Genomic DNA, 18,191 nt, shown 5'->3' with positions numbered 1-18,191 from the left:
TAATATCTAAAGACAATATTTCTTAATAATTCTTCAGTAAACAGAGTATATTTCTTTATCTATAAATTATAGACCTTTCGAGAACTCTTTATCTGTAGTTTACACATAACCTTTGATTGTATACATTTTTTTAAATAATCAATGTCTTTATAAAGTATTGAATTATAGAAATCATTCAATTTCGATTAATACTTTAGAAGTTTAACTCAATAATTGAAAAATGAGATTCAAAAACGGATGTTTTGTAATTTTTTTTCTATTATTTGTAATATATCGAGTAGATTCAAGACCGCAGTTCTTTTTGGATAAAATCGGTGATACGTTAAAACAAACAGGTTGCAAGGTTCAGGAAATCGGTTCAAAAGTATTTTCACATAAACAAAATGGTGGCTCCAGTTCTTGTACAGGTAAATTTCTTTTTTAATACTTTCAACAGAAATAAAATTAGATTTAATATTAAGTTGACATTCTTATAATGTTTAGTATAAAATTTTTCACGATCTAAATCTAACAGGGTCGGATTATTTATGGTCCGTACTACGCTTTGGTCCATGTTTGTCTATTGAGACAAAAATGACTGTCTGTCTCATGTCTCATATCTGAAAACAACGAGACTGCACTGGAGATACAGGAAAGAGTGGAAACTGGAAACTAGGCGTATCACAGTGCTCAAAAGATGCTGAAAACCAGCTACTCAGTGTCTGAGAGTACTCAGTTGTCTTGTATGCTTCTGAAACATGTGCAATGTCAGCTAGAGATAAATTTAAACTTAACTCGTGGGAGAGGAAAGTTCTTCGGCGCATCTAGGGCTCAATCCAAGACCAAGGAGATTCATGCCCTGTATGGAGAGTCCAGCGTGATAGCACAGATTAAGAGTGCGAGACTAAAATGGCTGGAGGTTCGAAGAATTAAGCTTGCATACCGGCAAATCCGGAAGGCTGCAGACTACCAGGACGACCACGCATAAAATAGCAAGACGACGTGGAACAGGATCTGAAAGAATTAGGCGTCCGAAACTTGCAAAGGAAAGTACAGCATATAGAAGTTATCCGGGGGCCAAGGAAAGTAAGGGATCAGAAAAAGGATGTCTGTTTTTAGCAGTAAAGAATATTTAGGATTCCAGCTTGGACTATCACATTTTACATATATTTGTGCGACCCTGTACAATGATCTACCAATAAATAGCCATAAATTTACGAATTTTGTGTCTTATCGAATTTTATATAGGTTTCGGTAGTAAAGGCACTTTCTAATATCGTGAAAAGTACTATACAAGATGGTTTACAATGAATTTGTAGTTATACTTTTGATTTCTGCGTCATTTTTGACGTTTTGTGTGTCGTTTCTGATGTTTTGTGTGTCGTTTTTGACGTTTTGTGTGTCGTTTTTAACGTTTAATTCGTCGTTTTAGACGTTTAATCCGTGGTTTTTGACGTTTAATGCGTGGTTTCTGACGTTTTGTGTTTCGTTTTTGACGTTTTAGGTGTCGTTTTTGACGTTTAAAGCGTCGTTTACGATATGTTATGTATTACGTGTCTATTTTTTGACGTGTGACGTATACTGTTTTATGCATCATTTTTGACGTGTGACGTATACCGTTTTATGCATCGTTTTTGACATTTGACAAGACCGAATCCTCTTATACTATTGTTTTGGTCGATCTTAAATGAACTGATACGTTCCATTGCAACAATTTATCAACTTTTATATTTGAAATGATGATAGTAATTTTTTTGTTTTACAATTTTAATATAGCTTCTAAATGCCAGAGATCCTTTTTTGCAATTAACGTTTATAACTCAACTGTACTATCGTCTGCTTTTTTTTACTATACCATTTTTAAAGTAGAGTATGTGTGTATGTGTGTTTGCGGTTTTTTCATAAAGAAATTATAATTATTTCAGTTTATTTCATGATTTTTCAAAGTTTGGTTACCAAGATAAGGGATTGCTGACGTCAGCGCACCAGCAGTGCGCGTTAGAGTGGTGGGGGGCGTCCCAAGCGTCCCAACCTCTAATATATAATATAATATTTTGTTCTACTAGAATTATATTATTTCCAGATAAAAATAACGGGGAACAAAATTCTAACCATCCATTTATAAATAATAGTGAACAGAAACCTTCTACGGGTTATGCTATTAATCAAAACTCCAATCAACCAAGTGACGTACAAAATCATCGAAATCAAGTTGGTTACGAACCAAATAATCAACAATATCCCACTCATGTCGAGAATAATGTTCAAACAACACGATCAAGTACCAATCGTCCTAACACAATGATTTTCCCTGGAGAAGCCGAAAAACCAGAACCTTCTACATACAATAGTCAACAAGGATTCGATGGTAGAACTCTTGCAAATAAACCTAATCAACAAATGGAACCCGTAGGAGAAAATCCAAGTCACGTTCAAGGAAGCAACGTAGAAGTTAGTTCTTCAACTACTGCTCGAAGCCATTCCCGGAAAACTTACTTGGACCATTCCTCTAAACGTAAGCAGTATAGTAGCGATTATTCCGATGAGGATAGTGATGACGGAACATCTAAGAAAAAGAAGAAGAAGATACGTAAGTTTTTTATTCATTAACTAGCTTCGACATTAAAAATAGAATAAATCTCATTGTTTCGCATTTCTTTAAACTTCATACTATTTTCCAAATCTGGCAACGTCGTTTAATTGGTGTGCATCAGTATGTGTATATTTTTAGCCGCAACTCCTCCACCTGAGAGTAACGAGGATCATGAAGGGGTAACGGACGGAAGGAGTCTTATCGGAAAAGTTAAAACGAATTGTCCCGAAGGATATGTAGCTGACAAAAGAGGGAGATGCAGAGAAGTGTATGGATGAATATAAAATGTTTAAATAAAACTGTATAATAAACTATGTTTCAATATTTGTTTGTTTTATTTCATGGCGTATATATATAACTGTTCAAAAACGTTTTTGTTTGATTGGTATCCCTGATTTTCTCCTCGAACACTTCTGTCAAACAAATGCTGGTGTACCATCCATAATTGACAGTTATACGTTCTACGTTGCTTCGAAGTGTTCCGTGCGCTAACAACTTTTGTTCGATTGGGATCGTCTTTGCAACAATCGACTCGATCATCTTGTAGTACGACCACGATTGAATTAAAAAATGTTGGCGATTTGATTCCATTTTTTAACCAAGATGAATGTTTCAAGTATCTGTAAACAATTCAAATAACACACGTTCTGAGTACGTTCAATATTAAAAATGTCAAACTTCTTGATTGCCGTGTCAGATTTGACATATTCACATCAGTGTTGCCATGTGTCAAAACTTAGTAACAACACACGCATTATTAGAATAAATATTTGCAGTAAATATGTGATATCTTCAATTTTTTTGTACCCAATCTGGGTCAATTATTTCGGAGACAAAGTTCATAATCTTTCGTGCTATTCAATGTTTATAAATCGATAATGTGGTGATATAAACTCTATATTTCAAAATAAGTGGAAATAAGTAGAAACGGTGAAGGTTTCCCGTCACGTGAGTAATACGTCAGCGCAATCATCTCAATATTTTTGACAACTCAGAAATAATCGTTGTGACTAATATTACAAAAGTCGGGTTTTTACGAATCTAACTATTTTTTTGAATAGGTTTTAAATAGAAGATTCGTAAACTGATTGAAAATCGATATTTTGGTAAATATGCTACCATCATTAGGACAAGACACTAATAAAAATATCCATAATAGACGTCAGAAATAAAATTTAGAAATAAAACAGATGAACCAAAGCCCTTGGTATCTGGAACTTTTCATTGATTTTCATTGACTTTCTCTCTCTCTTACTTTGTGAAAGTCCACGCTTTTTAAAAAACTTGTTGTAAAATTGTTAAAAATAACTAATTAACCGTTTACAGATAGTTCTAAACTTAGAAATCAGCACACTCAAATGAAAACTATTCAGAACTTTTTATATTCTAAAACTTCGTTACTTGGAACCTCTACGATCAAACTTACACTAAATTAGCAGTTTTCTAGGAATTTCAGATACAACAATATAAGAAAATGATGAATGATGAAAATGACTATGATGTGTAATACATAAGCATTGTAATTTTCCCGTCCTACGGGATTTTAGGTATTATGAAATGTCAAAAGGCTACAAGTTGATGAAAATTAAATGAAAAGTCAAATTAGTTCTTAAAAGAGCTGACTTTAACAACAAATAGGCGTTCAATCGAAAAATTCGCTAAAAACAACACAGTAAACAAAACTCACGTCCAATTCATGATCAGTTTTTCGAGTTATGTCATATTTTGTGACTACAACTGTCAATTTAAAAAAAACTATTACGTATGTCTTATGTGTTATGTCCATGATGTTACCATATATGTAATTTATCTATACTGCGCATGCTTCATGCGCGCAAAAGATGCGTCCGGAGGAGAGCTGTGAAATCAGCTAGAGATGGCGTTTGGATAGGTTGACGGACGAGTCTATTTTAGTAAGGGTTGTTCGTTCAATGTCCTACAACTCTTCGTTTAATTTATATTTGAAAGGGATGGAGAAGTTGAATATTACAACCACACTAATATTTAACCTTTTTGATATTGTTTAAGAACCTTTTCTCTAATATTAGTTATTATTCGTTTTAATCTATTAAGCGTCTTCTAGAACGGCGTATTTGCAAGATTCAAGAGACGGCCTTGTCTCTCAAACTAACCAGCCACAAGTTTACTTGAACTACAGTTGACGAAATTAAATAAGTACAGTAGACCAAACAAATATTTAAATATAATTAAAATTGAAATGAAATAGTTAAAAATACAATGAAATAGTTAAAAATACTTTATTTATAACGTAAATTGTACGACGACTTATTTCACAGGGTGTCAATAGTTTGTTTTTTATAGTTTTATTAGTAAATTTACAGGAAATGAATATTTTTATTATATGTAAACATGAGTATTGAAGAATTATTTATTTAGAAACATTTTTTTTACAAAAACAATTTTAAAACATCTTAATATTATATAAACTAATCGCCCATTCTAACATCAATTATTGGATGATCTGTAAAAATAATAATACAAATTAGAATATTCATTTTTGAATCTCTTTAGTTCGTGAGTGAAATAAAAATTTATTTTTCGAAATTTTCCATGTTTATAATTAACTGACTGACCAATCATGGATTAATAAAGATTTTCCACGCGTTCGAAATGCATCTCGCTGGTATACAGCTTTTCGTACCACTAGGAAAAGCACTAGAGATAAACATATGTGCCGAAGGGTGTTTCAAAGTCAAAGTTAGCATGAGGAGGTTGAACAATCTAAAAAGATTTGCCGATAACGGGCAATATGGAAGCAGACAGCGTTGTCAAAAAAGGGACAATGTGGAAAAGCAGCCCAGACTTGAAACAGTTGAAAATATTCATAGTTATATCAGCTAGGGGGACATCCATTCATTACGTGAGACATTTGGACATTTGGACCCCCCGAGATTGGCGCTAAATATATTTTAAACTAATTTTTTTTATTATTCTGAACAATAATAAACCGTTCGGGTATACTATAGTTAATTTATTTAAATGAAATAAAATTTGAAGTAAAAACAGATAAAAACAAAACTTTTACTCAATCCACGTACTTTTTCGATTGAAATAATTGGACACGTGTCATCTTGGATTAATAGTAGTGCTGGAAGACAGTCACGGGATATGTCTACGTTTTCTTCGTCAATTTATTACAAAATTTCATCCACAATAAACAGCAGATTTTAAGCACGACGTTTGACTAAACGCATTGGTTGAATTTTGGCTACAGTTTCTCGTCGAAACGCATGAAGAGCTGATTTGTGTTTCCGCAGCTTTTAATTTTTAAAATAATTTTTCTTTAGTATCTGTAATATTTTTTTATTTTATTTTCGATTATCCCCCATTGGTTTAAATGAGATTTGGTGAGTTTCCATTGACCCCCCCCATTCTGAGCTCACGTAATTAATGGATGCCCCCTAATACCTAACCTAACCTAACCTAACCTAACCTAACCTAACCTAACCTAATAAGTCAAAACTATGAGATGCGCATATTTTCAAAATGCAGAACAGCTTGAAAGCCAAAATTTTTGACGAAAATAACTCATTATATCGATTTATTTTATAATTATTATAAAATATTGATTTAAATTCATTAACTGACCTAAAGGATTTTGTTGACAAGGATCTTCTTGGTGTGTATGATGGTATACTTTGTCCCCGATGTTATGTAATGTACATTTTACCGCTTTTACCCCACTTTTGATCGTATTTCCAACTTCTACAACCTTATTTTTAATTGCATCTATTCCAATTCCGAATCTTTCTTCCAATTCTACTTTACTAGTAGATTCTTCGATCGTTTGACAATAATTAATTTGAAAAATGATTAAAAAAATGAAATTCAAAATAATCAGTCCGTTCATTGTTGATGTTGAAAATTTACTGTTGTCAATAGCAAGAAATAAACTGTGTTGTTGTTTTTATATCGGTCAAGGCTGATAGGTCATTCGACCAGTTCTGTTTTGGAATCGGTAGATTGAAATATTTTACAAAACGTTCATTACACAGAATGTACACACATAAAAAATTTAATTCTATTTATAATAACTAGCTTTTACCCGCGGCTTCGCTCGCATAGAATCCATTAAATAAGTATCAGAAATCATTATAATAGAAAAGAACGAACTCTGTAGCTATATTAAAACCTGAGATATAGATCTTTGAATGTAGAAAAATTACCAAAACCTACAAAAATCCATAACTCCACATTGAATGTTCGCGCCTCGCTCCTCTCCAACTCAACCGATTCAAGTGTTCAAAAACTCAAAAGAAAGAGGATGTTTCAGCGAGTGTTCTTAAACCAAAACGAACTCTGTAGCTATATTAAAACCTGAGATATAGATCTTTGAATGTAGAAAAATTACCAAAACCTACAAAAATCCATAACTCCACATTGAATGTTCGCGCCTCGCTCCTCTCCAACTCAACCGATTCAAGTGTTCAAAAACTCAAAAGAAAGAGGATGTTTCAGCGAGTGTTCTTAAACCAAAACGAACTCTGTAGCTATATTAAAACCTGAGATATAGATCTTTGAATGTAGAAAAATTGCCAAAAACCTACAAAAATCCATAACTCCACATTGAATGTTCGCGCCTCGCTCCTCTCCAACTCAACCGATTCAAGTGTTCAAAAACTCAAAAGAAAGAGGATGTTTCAGCGAGTGTTCTTAAACCAAAACGAACTCTGTAGCTATATTAAAACCTGAGATATAGATCTTTGAATGTAGAAAAATTACCAAAACCTACAAAAATCCATAACTCCACATTGAATGTTCGCGCCTCGCTCCTCTCCAACTCAACCGATTCAAGTGTTCAAAAACTCAAAAGAAAGAGGATGTTTCAGCGAGTGTTCTTAAACCAAAACGAACTCTGTAGCTATATTAAAACCTGAGATATAGATCTTTGAATGTAGAAAAATTGCCAAAAACCTACAAAAATCCATAACTCCACATTGAATGTCCGCGCCTCGCTCCTCTCCAACTCAACCGATTTAAGTGTTCAAAAACTCAAAAGAAAGAGGATGTTTCAGCGAGTGTTTTTAAACCAAAACGAACTTTGTAGCTATATTAGAACCTGAGATATAGATCTTTGAATGTAGAAAAATTATCAAAAACCTACAAAAATCCATAACTCCACATTGATATCCGCGCCTAGCTCCTCTCCAACTCAACCGATTTAAGTGTTCAAAAACTCAAAAGAAAGAGGATATTTCAGCGAGTGTTTTTAAATCAAAACGAACTCTGTAGCTATATTAAAACCTGAGATATAGATCTTTGAATGTAGAAAAATTATCAAAAACCTACAAAAATCCAAACTCCACATTGAATGTCCGCGCTTAGATCCTCTCCAACACAACCGATTTAATTGTTCAAAAACTCAAAGGAAAGAAGGTGTTTCAGCGAGTGTTCTTAAGCCAAAACGAACTCTGTAGCTATATTAGAACCTGAGATATAGATCTTTGAATGTAGAAAAATTACCAAAACCTACAAAAATTCATAACTCCACATTGAATGTCCGCGCCTAGCTCCTCTCCAACTCAACCGATTTAAGTGTTCAAAAACTCAAAAGAAAGAGGATGTTTCAGCGAGTGTTTTTAAACCAAAACGAACTTTGTAGCTATATTAGAACCTGAGATATAGATCTTTGAATGTAGAAAAATTATCAAAAACCTACAAAAATCCATAACTCCACATTGATATCCGCGCCTAGCTCCTCTCCAACTCAACCGATTTAAGTGTTCAAAAACTCAAAAGAAAGAGGATATTTCAGCGAGTGTTTTTAAATCAAAACGAACTCTGTAGCTATATTAGAACCTGAGATATAGATCTTTGAATGTAGAAAAATTATCAAAAACCTACAAAAATCCAAACTCCACATTGAATGTCCGCGCTTAGATCCTCTCCAACACAACCGATTTAATTGTTCAAAAACTCAAAGGAAAGAAGGTGTTTCAGCGAGTGTTCTTAAGCCAAAACGAACTCTGTAGCTATATTAGAACCTGAGATATAGATCTTTGAATGTAGAAAAATTACCAAAACCTACAAAAATTCATAACTCCACATTGAATGTCCGCGCCTAGCTCCTCTCCAACTCAACCGATTTAAGTGTTCAAAAACTCAAAAGAAAGAGGATGTTTCAGCGAGTGTTCTTAAACCAAAACGAACTACTCTGTAGCGATATTAGAACCTGAGATATAGAACTTTGAATGTAGAAAAATTATCAAAAACCTACAAAAATCCATAACTCCACATTGAATGTCCGCGCTTAGATCCTCTCCAACACAACCGATTTAATTGTTCAAAAACTCAAAGGAAAGAAGGTGTTTCAGCGAGTGTTCTTAAACCAAAACGAACTCTGTAGCTATATTAGAACCTGAGATATAGATCTTTGAATGTAGAAAAATTCATCAATCAATACCTTTCATTGAAAAAAAAAATTAAGCAAATCGGTTGGGTAGAGCGCCTGAACGGGGAGTTTTATGTAGTTGGAAATTAACAAAACAAAAAATGTAAAGCAAAAAATTCAACTATCAGCGGTACATTTAACCTTGTAGTAAAAACGATCCTGAAAAGTAGTGATAACCCAATCCAGGGGATGATTTTCAATAACAAAACACAAATCCTTGCCTACACAAATGATTTAGGACGAAAAAGGATCTAGAAAAATTATCCTACTATATGGCGCCAACTCGATACGGGAATATTTCAGGTAAACGAAAAGGTAATCCGAGTACATAACACAATTCGTGACGGATTCATTAAGAGTATTACTTGAAATTTAGTAACTAATCCACTCTGTAAAGTTGGAAAATCCAATAAATAAAACCTAGAAATTCTAAAATCTCTAAATTCAATTTTAGCATTAGGTATGTACTAAAAAAGTACAACAAAGAAATGAATTTGTTAAATTTGCGGAAGCCGTAATTTGTAAAATTCCATATAACATAATAATGATCACTTCCAATTGGTTAGATTAGGTTAGGTTAGGTTAGATTAGGTTAGGTTAGTCAAATAAAATAACAGAAAATGAATTTGTGAAACAAGTCTCTTATAGATAAAAAATTTAATATTGTTTTGTTATATGTTTGGACTGTAAAATATTTTATATTAAAATACAGTGTATATATATATATATATTTTTTAGTTTTGTTATCCATTCCATAATCAAAATCCCGAGCTACATAATCTTCCGTCACGAGTTGTTTAATCTTAACGACAACCACGATCACATTGTAACAGAAGTTAAAATTTTATGACGGATTTGAATAATTTCAACCAGTTTAGAGTGTAGATTTGGTAAACTCCAGGTGCTCGAATACCTAGGAGTGACAGTGGCAAAAGCAGGTAAAACCAGGGAAATCTAACCTAACCGGAAACAAGAGTTTGCAGCCCTAGGAAAACTAATGGAACAAGAACAATAAAAGAAAAGTACTAAGGAGGATTTTCCTAGGAGAACAGAAGCAAAATGAGCAGAAGAAAAAGAAAAATGAAAATTATAGGTTAGAGCAAAAAATCTTCCTTTGGATAGAGCGTAAAGCCAAAATGGACGAAGATAATTGAATGAAAAATCCTTGTTTAGTGGAAAAAAGAAAGAAACAATTGATAAAAGCACGTAAAGAAACTTTGGAAAGAAAAGCAGAAATGGATGGTGGAAAACATTAGAATTATTTCAATCCTTGTAGTTATAAGGTCTGTTGAACTGTTTTTATACATAAAAGTTGTTAATATAACAGATAAAACCCTCCCTGTCTTAAATCTTGTGAAAACGTTTATGAAAATTTGAAAAAAGTAAGTTAGATTGTTTATAGATATTGTTTTACCGTACCTTACAAAAAGAGTAGCAAATTCATATTCTCCTACACTGAATCCCGCGCTATTATGAGCGGTTACTCTTAACTGATACCAATAACCCGGATCCAAGTCTTGAATAACTAACATTCCACCTGGTTGAGCACGGTTGTTGATTTGATTCCATTCGGTATCAATTCTGGAATTATACGTGATTAATTCAATCCGAAATTGATATTCACTGATAATGATTTCACTATTTACTTTTTTTTCAATTCGATGACGAAATATAACAAGGAACAATCACCATCAGGAAAAGCCCTGAAGTGTAACACGGCGCTGGTGGAAAGCACAACGATGAATTTATCTATTTTTGGAATTATTGGTTTCGTTCCTTTTATTTTTAATAGGATTGTATCGGACGGTTCTCCCTGTCCAATGCTGAAAGAAAATTTGCATTGTTTCTAAAAATTTTTGGAGCGATATAACCTAACCTAAAAATCGTGTTTTTTCGATGAAACCCCATTTAACACATTCCACCACCTTCAAAAATAGTTTCCAGGTAGGGAAAATTTTTTTGGAGCGACCTAACCTAACCTAAGAATGGTTTTTTTTTCATTAGACCACATAAAACCTTTAATTATCTAATTCTAGCTGGGGGAGACATACTTTAAGGGATTTCATCGAAAAAATACGCTTTTTGAGTATATATTCAAAAAATAAAGTTACCAGGTGGATGGAAACTGAGGTAATTATTCAATATATTTATGCCTTTTAAACCCCCTGTTCCATCGTACCCACCATCCTTCTTGTCTCTTTATAATTGGAATTTTAGCTATAGCCATACCTAAAAAGACTGTTTTCTTCGATAAAACCTCATAAAACATGCCTCCCCTACCTTTAATTATCTAATTTTACCTAAAAAAATAGTTTCCAAGTGGGAAAACAATTTTTGGAGCGATCTAACCTAACCTAAAAATCATTTTTGGTCCATAAAACCCCATATGACACGTGCTACTACTTCAAATTATCTAATTTTTGAAAACAAAATGGTTTCCAGGTGAGGAAAATTTTTTAGAGCGACCTAACCTAACCTAGGAAGCGTTTTTTTCCATGAGACTACATAAAACATGTTTCCCCTACCTTAAATTACGTAATTCTACCTAAAAAAATAGTTTCCAAGTGGGAAAACTATTTTTGGAGTAACTTAACCTAACTTAAAAATCATTTTTGGTCGATAAAACCCCATATGACAGTTTCACTACATTCAAATATCTAATTCTACATAAAAAAATAGTTTCCAGGTGGAAAAACAATTTTTGGAGCGATCTAACCTAACCTAAAAATCATTTTTGGTCCATAAAACCCCATATGACACGTGCTACTACTTCAAATTATCTAATTTTTGAAAACAAAATGGTTTCCAGGTGAGGAAAATTTTTTAGAGCGACCTAACCTAACCTAGGAAGCGTTTTTTTCCATGAGACCACATAAAACATGTTTCCCCTACCTTAAATTACGTGATTCTACCTAAAAAAATAGTTTAGAGTTAGGAAAAAAACTTTTGGAGCGATCTAACCTAACTTAAAAATCGTTTTATTCTATGAAACCCAATATGACACGTTGTACCACCCTTCAATTATCTAAATCTATATAACAAAATAGTTTCCAAGTGGGAAAACTATTTTTGGAGTAACTTAACCTAACCTAAAAATCATTTTTTGTCGATAAAACCCCATATGACAGTTCCACTACTTTAAATTATCTAATTCTACATAAAAAAATAGTTTCTAGGTGGGGAAATTTTTTTTGGATCGACCTAACCTAACCTAGGAATCGTGTTTTATCATAAAACTTGCCTCCGTTACCTTTAATTACGTAATTATACCTAAAAAAATAGTTTACAGTTGGGAAAAAACTTTTGGTGCGATCTAACCTAACCTAAAAATCATTTTTTGTCGATAAAACCCCATATGACAGTTCCACTACTTTAAATTATCTAATTCTACATAAAAAACTAGTTTCTAGGTGGGGAAATTTTTTTTGATCGACCTAACCTAACCTAGGAATCGTGTTTTATCATAAAACTTGCCTCCGTTACCTTTAATTACGTAATTATACCTAAAAAAATAGTTTACAGTTGGGAAAAAACTTTTGGTGCGATCTAACCTAACCTAAAAATCATTTTTTGTCGATAAAACCCCATATGACAGTTCCACTACTTTAAATTATCTAATTCTACATAAAAAAATAGTTTCCAGGTGGGGAAATTTTTTTTGGATCGACCTAACCTAACCTAGGAATCGTGTTTTATCATAAAACTTGCCTCCGTTACCTTTAATTACGTAATTATACCTAAAAAAATAGTTTACAGTTGGGAAAAAACTTTTGGTGCGATCTAACCTAACCTAAAAATCATTTTTTGTCGATAAAACCCCATATGACAGTTCCACTACTTTAAATTATCTAATTCTACATAAAAAAATAGTTTCCAGGTGGGGAAATTTTTTTTGGATCGACCTAACCTAACCTAGGAATCGTGTTTTATCATAAAACTTGCCTCCGTTACCTTTAATTACGTAATTATACCTAAAAAAATAGTTTACGGTTGGGAAAAAACTTTTGGTGCGATCTAACCTAACCTAAAAATCATTTTTTGTCGATAAAACCCCATATGACAGTTCCACTACTTTAAATTATCTAATTCTACATAAAAAAATAGTTTCCAGGTGGGGAAATTTTTTTTGGATCGACCTAACCTAACCTAGGAATCGTGTTTTATCATAAAACTTGCCTCCGTTACCTTTAATTACGTAATTATACCTAAAAAAATAGTTTACAGTTGGGAAAAAACTTTTGGTGCGATCTAACCTAACCTAAAAATCATTTTTTGTCGATGAAACCCCACCCCAAATTCTACCAAACAAACTAGTTTTTTCAGCGAATGTAAATTAAAAAGGTTATGTTGGTTTTGCAAGAGATCCACGTACATCTTAAATATATAGTACCGAGAAAGTGCATTTTGACTATGCTATGAGACATGTATGCCACCATTTTGAATAAGACCATGACGTCCTGCACGTCTTAGCTTGATCTTTTTGACGTAACTTGTTAAAATTAGTCTAAAAATTTGAGGTTAGGAAAGTTTTAGCCTAAGAAAATCCATAGAGTTAATCTAAAAGATAGAAAAGTGGCATGTAAACTGGAAAAGCATCGATTTACAATTTTCTCTACTCGCTATTACAATTGAAGTTTGCAGCAGTTGAACAAGTTTCCAGATCTCGCTCCCTCTATGGTTAATATTAACTCTATGGGAAAATTACGTCAAACTAATTGGAGATGGATCAATCAAAGACATACCGATATATTTATATATTTCGTGACCGTGGTTGTTCGAGATTTCGTCCATTATTGATAATTGAAATTACAGTTTTGATAAACGATTTCCCCAAATAAATATATGATAAAATTCCACTCACTTATTAAAAGCATTAACATAAAGTCTATATCTAGATCCGCATATCAAGTTATCGATTGTAAATTCCTTTTCATCCGCTATTTGTATCGTTTCCCATTCTCCGAATTCTTCTTTGTAATGAACGCTATAACCAAGAATCGGTTCTTCTTCATTATCGCTCGGTTTTATATTTATAGTCAAAGAATTGTTTGTTGTTGAAACTAATTGAACCGAAGGAGCCTTCGGGGGTGTTTTTACTACCAAACGATAAGTTTTAACATCTTGACCAAAATCGTTTCTAACTTGGCAAGAATATTCTCCGGTGTCGGTACTTGTCGGGTCGCGAATTAAAAGAGAACCGTTATGAAGTTGTTTGATTCTACCTGCGGCGTCTCTTGAGAATTTGACATGATTGATTGTCCACGTGACAACAGGAATTGGAGATCCTGTATACGCGCAAGGTAGAATTACGTCTTCTTTGTAAGTAGTTGTGAAAGTTCTGTCGACAGAAGTTATCTTGGGGGGAACTAAAATATGTTGAATAGAATTAAAAAGAAATTGTAAATGGTAAACCAATTAGGAAGATTGAACAGCTTCATGGACTAATAAGACATGATCTAAAGTTTTGAATGAATAGACAGGATTACAATAATCAATTTGATATTTAATATATGCTGGTGTTGGCCAGGTGTACTACGTTTAATATTTTTCAAAAATATTTTGATTGTAGACGTACTAGAAAGCAGATTCATTGATCTGAGTTGCTGTCTTTGGACCTGTGAGTCGTTTATCTTCAGCGTTTGAGGTTAGATGGATTATGAGGTGGGTTGAAACTTTTGACCGGTGGTGTATGTATATAGAAAAGAGAGGAAAATATCGCGGAAAAATAGGTTGATACAAAATGAATAAAATCAGGAGAAAACAATCGGAAATGATTTCAATTCAGTCAAGAAAAAGAGAGAGATCCAAGAAAAGATGCAATTGAAGAAGATTCAAAGTGTATAAAACTAAAAAATACATTGAAAAAATAGAATGAAAAATGATAACGACAATAAACCAATACCACAATTGAAAAAAAAAAGAGGTTAAACATAACATAACCTCAATTATCTCAAAAGTCGTACCAGGCTATTTCAGATTCAAAGGTTTGCGAAGAAAATCATTATATAAACACAATTTTTTCCCAAAATTTCATTTTATTTTGCATTTAACGAAAATAGAAGCAGTCGAAAATCATATTTAAAATATCTAAATTCCTAATATTGGATTTAAACTAATAAATTTCTCTACAACGTCCGTTTTTGTCAGCCCTGTATCCATCTAGACAATTAGCTTTTGGATTTATAACAGAATACGATTTTGTGTCCTCTGTTTCGTTTTTATTGTTCTGTATATTACCTACAACAAGATAACAATCAATTCCTGGCAACAAGAACAAAGATCGGATTCATTCCATCAGTCATTCATTGCAATAATTGTAACTGATTGTTATAAAGGATAAATCTTCCTTAAAATTATAGAATTATCAAGAAATAACTTAAATTTCCCAAAAAGATATAGAAAAATTTCCACGAAGCAATCCACACCTACTTTCATAACTTTCAACCCTCGTATCTTATATACCGGTTAAATTCAAAAATATTTTTGAAGGAGTCCGGGATACACCGCTAAAGTAGAGGCAGATAAGCCCTTCATGAGACCTGAACCCTTCTGTGGTATCAGCTACAAAACAATGGAAAAAGCTCAGGAAAGAGGTAAAATCAATTATTGGGACAACATACAGGTGTTGAGACAGGTAAAGAGAAACTATAACCAGAGAAGATCTAAGAACAATCTTCGAATACTAACAGGAGTTCTATCGGGGCCTTTTCGCCTCAACAAACACCAGAAGATGCTGGACCTAGCAGATAATGCAACGTGCAGGCTTTGTTGTACAGAGGACAGCAACTAGTAACTCCAAGGCACTACACCTGGAAGCGTATGAAATAGAAGACGAAGGTGTCTGGCATTTAAAGCCGCAGCTTCAAACATTGGGTTCCCCAGTATCGCAGCAAGAAAGGGGGACACAATAGATTCCTTGGGTCGCAGTGTATACGAGACCTCAAATCCATCCATCCACCTTTGAATAAAAAAATTGATGAAAAAACTATTATAACTTTCTTATTATTTCGAATTTCGCTATGAAATTTTAGGAGATGTTTTTTGAAAGTAAAAGTGTTCGAAAAATGTGAAAAAAGTTATAACCGGTACTAGTCGACACAACTGATGTACGAGGGCTGGCTATTAAATAACGAGACTGGTTACGAAAAAGTGTTTCAATATACTTTCCTCCCCTCATACCTTACCATACGTTTTTTCCGTTGATCGAAGCAGTGCTGGAAGTCTTCTTTGGTGAGGAGCTCTTCCGTTTTTTGCTTTACCGCTTCCCTTGACTCAAATCGGGTCCATTTTAAAGCAGATCTTTTTCTAACATTTCTAACCTTCCAAGGAAATCTGAGCAGACCCGTTGACGCAAGAGCTTTTGGTCAAGAGTCAGATTTTTTGGCAACAACTTCGCACAGACTTTTGTCATGTCTAAAATTTTTCTAACCGTTTCTTTATCGGTGTTTACAGCCTCGGCAATCATCCGGATGCTCAGTCGACGATCTGCACGCACAATTTGGTTGATTTTGGTCACGGTTTCCGAAGTTGAAACAGTCACATGGCGACCTGGGCGCTGGTCATCTTCAGGCACTCATTAAAGAGCTTACACCACTCAAAAAAACAAGCACGAGATAGAGAATTGTTCTCATAAGCCTCTTGCAACAATTTATAGCACTCAGTTTGAGTTTTTTTCAATTTAACGAGAAATTTCAAACCGCTACTGCACAAATACTATAATAGCGACGAAATCGTGTTTTGGGACGTGCATAGACAAGATATCTAGATACCCAACGCACCAAAAATTTTTCAGCCCAACCGTCTAGGGTGCCCTCTAGGCGTTATTTAATAGCCAGACCTCGTAGGAAGCTTTGGGATACTATTAATTGATACTATTTGCATATGATACGTAATTTGGTGCTGAAGGGAATTTGGAAAGTAATACAATAATATTTTTATCTGGATACTAGATTCTAATCAACAACATAACCAAAAAACGAATTGCGTATGTGTATGCAAAGCCGTGGAGGCTATTTGTCCGAAATGTACTTCCATAACTAACTCAATTCTACGTACTTTATGATTAAATTAAAAAAAATTCAATCAAAAGACTAAAAATTGTGTTTACTGTTTACTTAAAATCTTACGTTAATTTTGAGACAACCAACACGTGCCAAACATTGTAAGCCTTATTTTTTTACAAAATTTTTTCGCCTCAAAACAAAAAATTACGAAGCTAAAATTTAGGAAAAAACTACATTTCACTGGAGCATTCCGATTGGTCTAGTAATTTCAAAATTATGACTAAAATAAGACATATAGTCAAAATACTGTACAGCGTGTCCTAATAAAATTAAATAGACATTCGATTTTACCTGCAACGTTCGTTCCATTTTCTAAATCTACACTCTCATCGCTAGCGTTTTGACTCAAGTTGCTTTCTTCTAAATTTTGAGATTTAATATTAGTTGTTGAATTATCAGTTTGAGCCAAACAGTTACAATAAACTGTTATAAGTAAAAAAAACCAAATTTTGTACATCGTGATTACTATAAAAAAATTACTTGGAATGAAATATTTTAATCTATATAAACTTTATCAAAAAGGGTAAAGGGGCAACAATTATTATTGATAAATTAGTAAATTAAAAAATAAAATAATCTATTGGGCAATTCAATTTCTGATAAATTTCCTTATACAGCGTGTATCACAATTGAACAGAAACGTGCAAAAATTAAAATTAATTTCCCTTTGTTATTGACGAAATAATAGGAATAATGCATGTCTTCTTCTTGGAGCATTGATGAACCCAATGGTCTACATTACTTGCATTTCGAGCGATTAGTTTCCTTTTCCTGCTGTCCGCCATTGTTTGTAGTATTCACAACGTCACCAGATTTACTTACGCCTTCTCAATCTTTAACCACCGATCCATTTTTTCAAGTCTGGGAACAGAAAATAATACGAGTGGGCTGAATCTGGCGAATAGGCTGTTTAATCTACACTTTTCATTAATTGCAATAATGGATTTGTGAGCTGGTGCATTGTCTTGATGGAAACATCTCCAAGACGCTGTTTTTGTTCCATTGTGAGCAAACATGGCACCCATCTTATGCACAGCTTCCTCGTGTCCAAATTTTCGGATAATATACGACGTATCGCACTTTCTGGAATGCCTACTAAGTCTGGTAACTCGCGTATTTTCAGTCGATGATCATCCAGTGGATT

General features: G+C 33.4%; 2 protein-coding genes across 2 annotated transcripts; one reads left to right on the top strand and one right to left on the bottom strand.

Moving 5' to 3' along the window:
* Positions 1-116: 116 nt before the first annotated feature.
* On the top strand, positions 117-2,896 carry LOC130892339 (uncharacterized). The gene is made up of 3 exons (XM_057797723.1): positions 117-407; positions 2,063-2,569; positions 2,711-2,896. Exons 1-3 carry the CDS (start codon positions 221-223, stop codon positions 2,848-2,850), a joined length of 834 nt encoding a protein of 277 aa, XP_057653706.1. The 5' UTR covers positions 117-220; the 3' UTR covers positions 2,851-2,896.
* A 2,051-nt stretch (positions 2,897-4,947) lies between these two features.
* Positions 4,948-17,572, bottom strand: LOC130893076 (cell adhesion molecule Dscam2-like). The gene is made up of 5 exons (XM_057798852.1): positions 17,339-17,572; positions 13,846-14,350; positions 10,631-10,807; positions 10,404-10,565; positions 4,948-5,054 (listed from the first exon to the last, which is right to left on the bottom strand). Exons 1-5 carry the CDS (start codon positions 17,502-17,504, stop codon positions 5,039-5,041), a joined length of 1,026 nt encoding a protein of 341 aa, XP_057654835.1. The 5' UTR covers positions 17,505-17,572; the 3' UTR covers positions 4,948-5,038.
* Positions 17,573-18,191: the final 619 nt, after the last annotated feature.

This window comes from Diorhabda carinulata, chromosome 4, assembly GCF_026250575.1.
Source record: "Diorhabda carinulata isolate Delta chromosome 4, icDioCari1.1, whole genome shotgun sequence".
In the NCBI taxonomy this organism is placed as follows: domain Eukaryota; kingdom Metazoa; phylum Arthropoda; class Insecta; order Coleoptera; family Chrysomelidae; genus Diorhabda; species Diorhabda carinulata.
The sequence above is the reverse complement of the archived record's forward strand: the minus strand, read 5'-3'. Positions and strand labels throughout refer to the sequence as shown.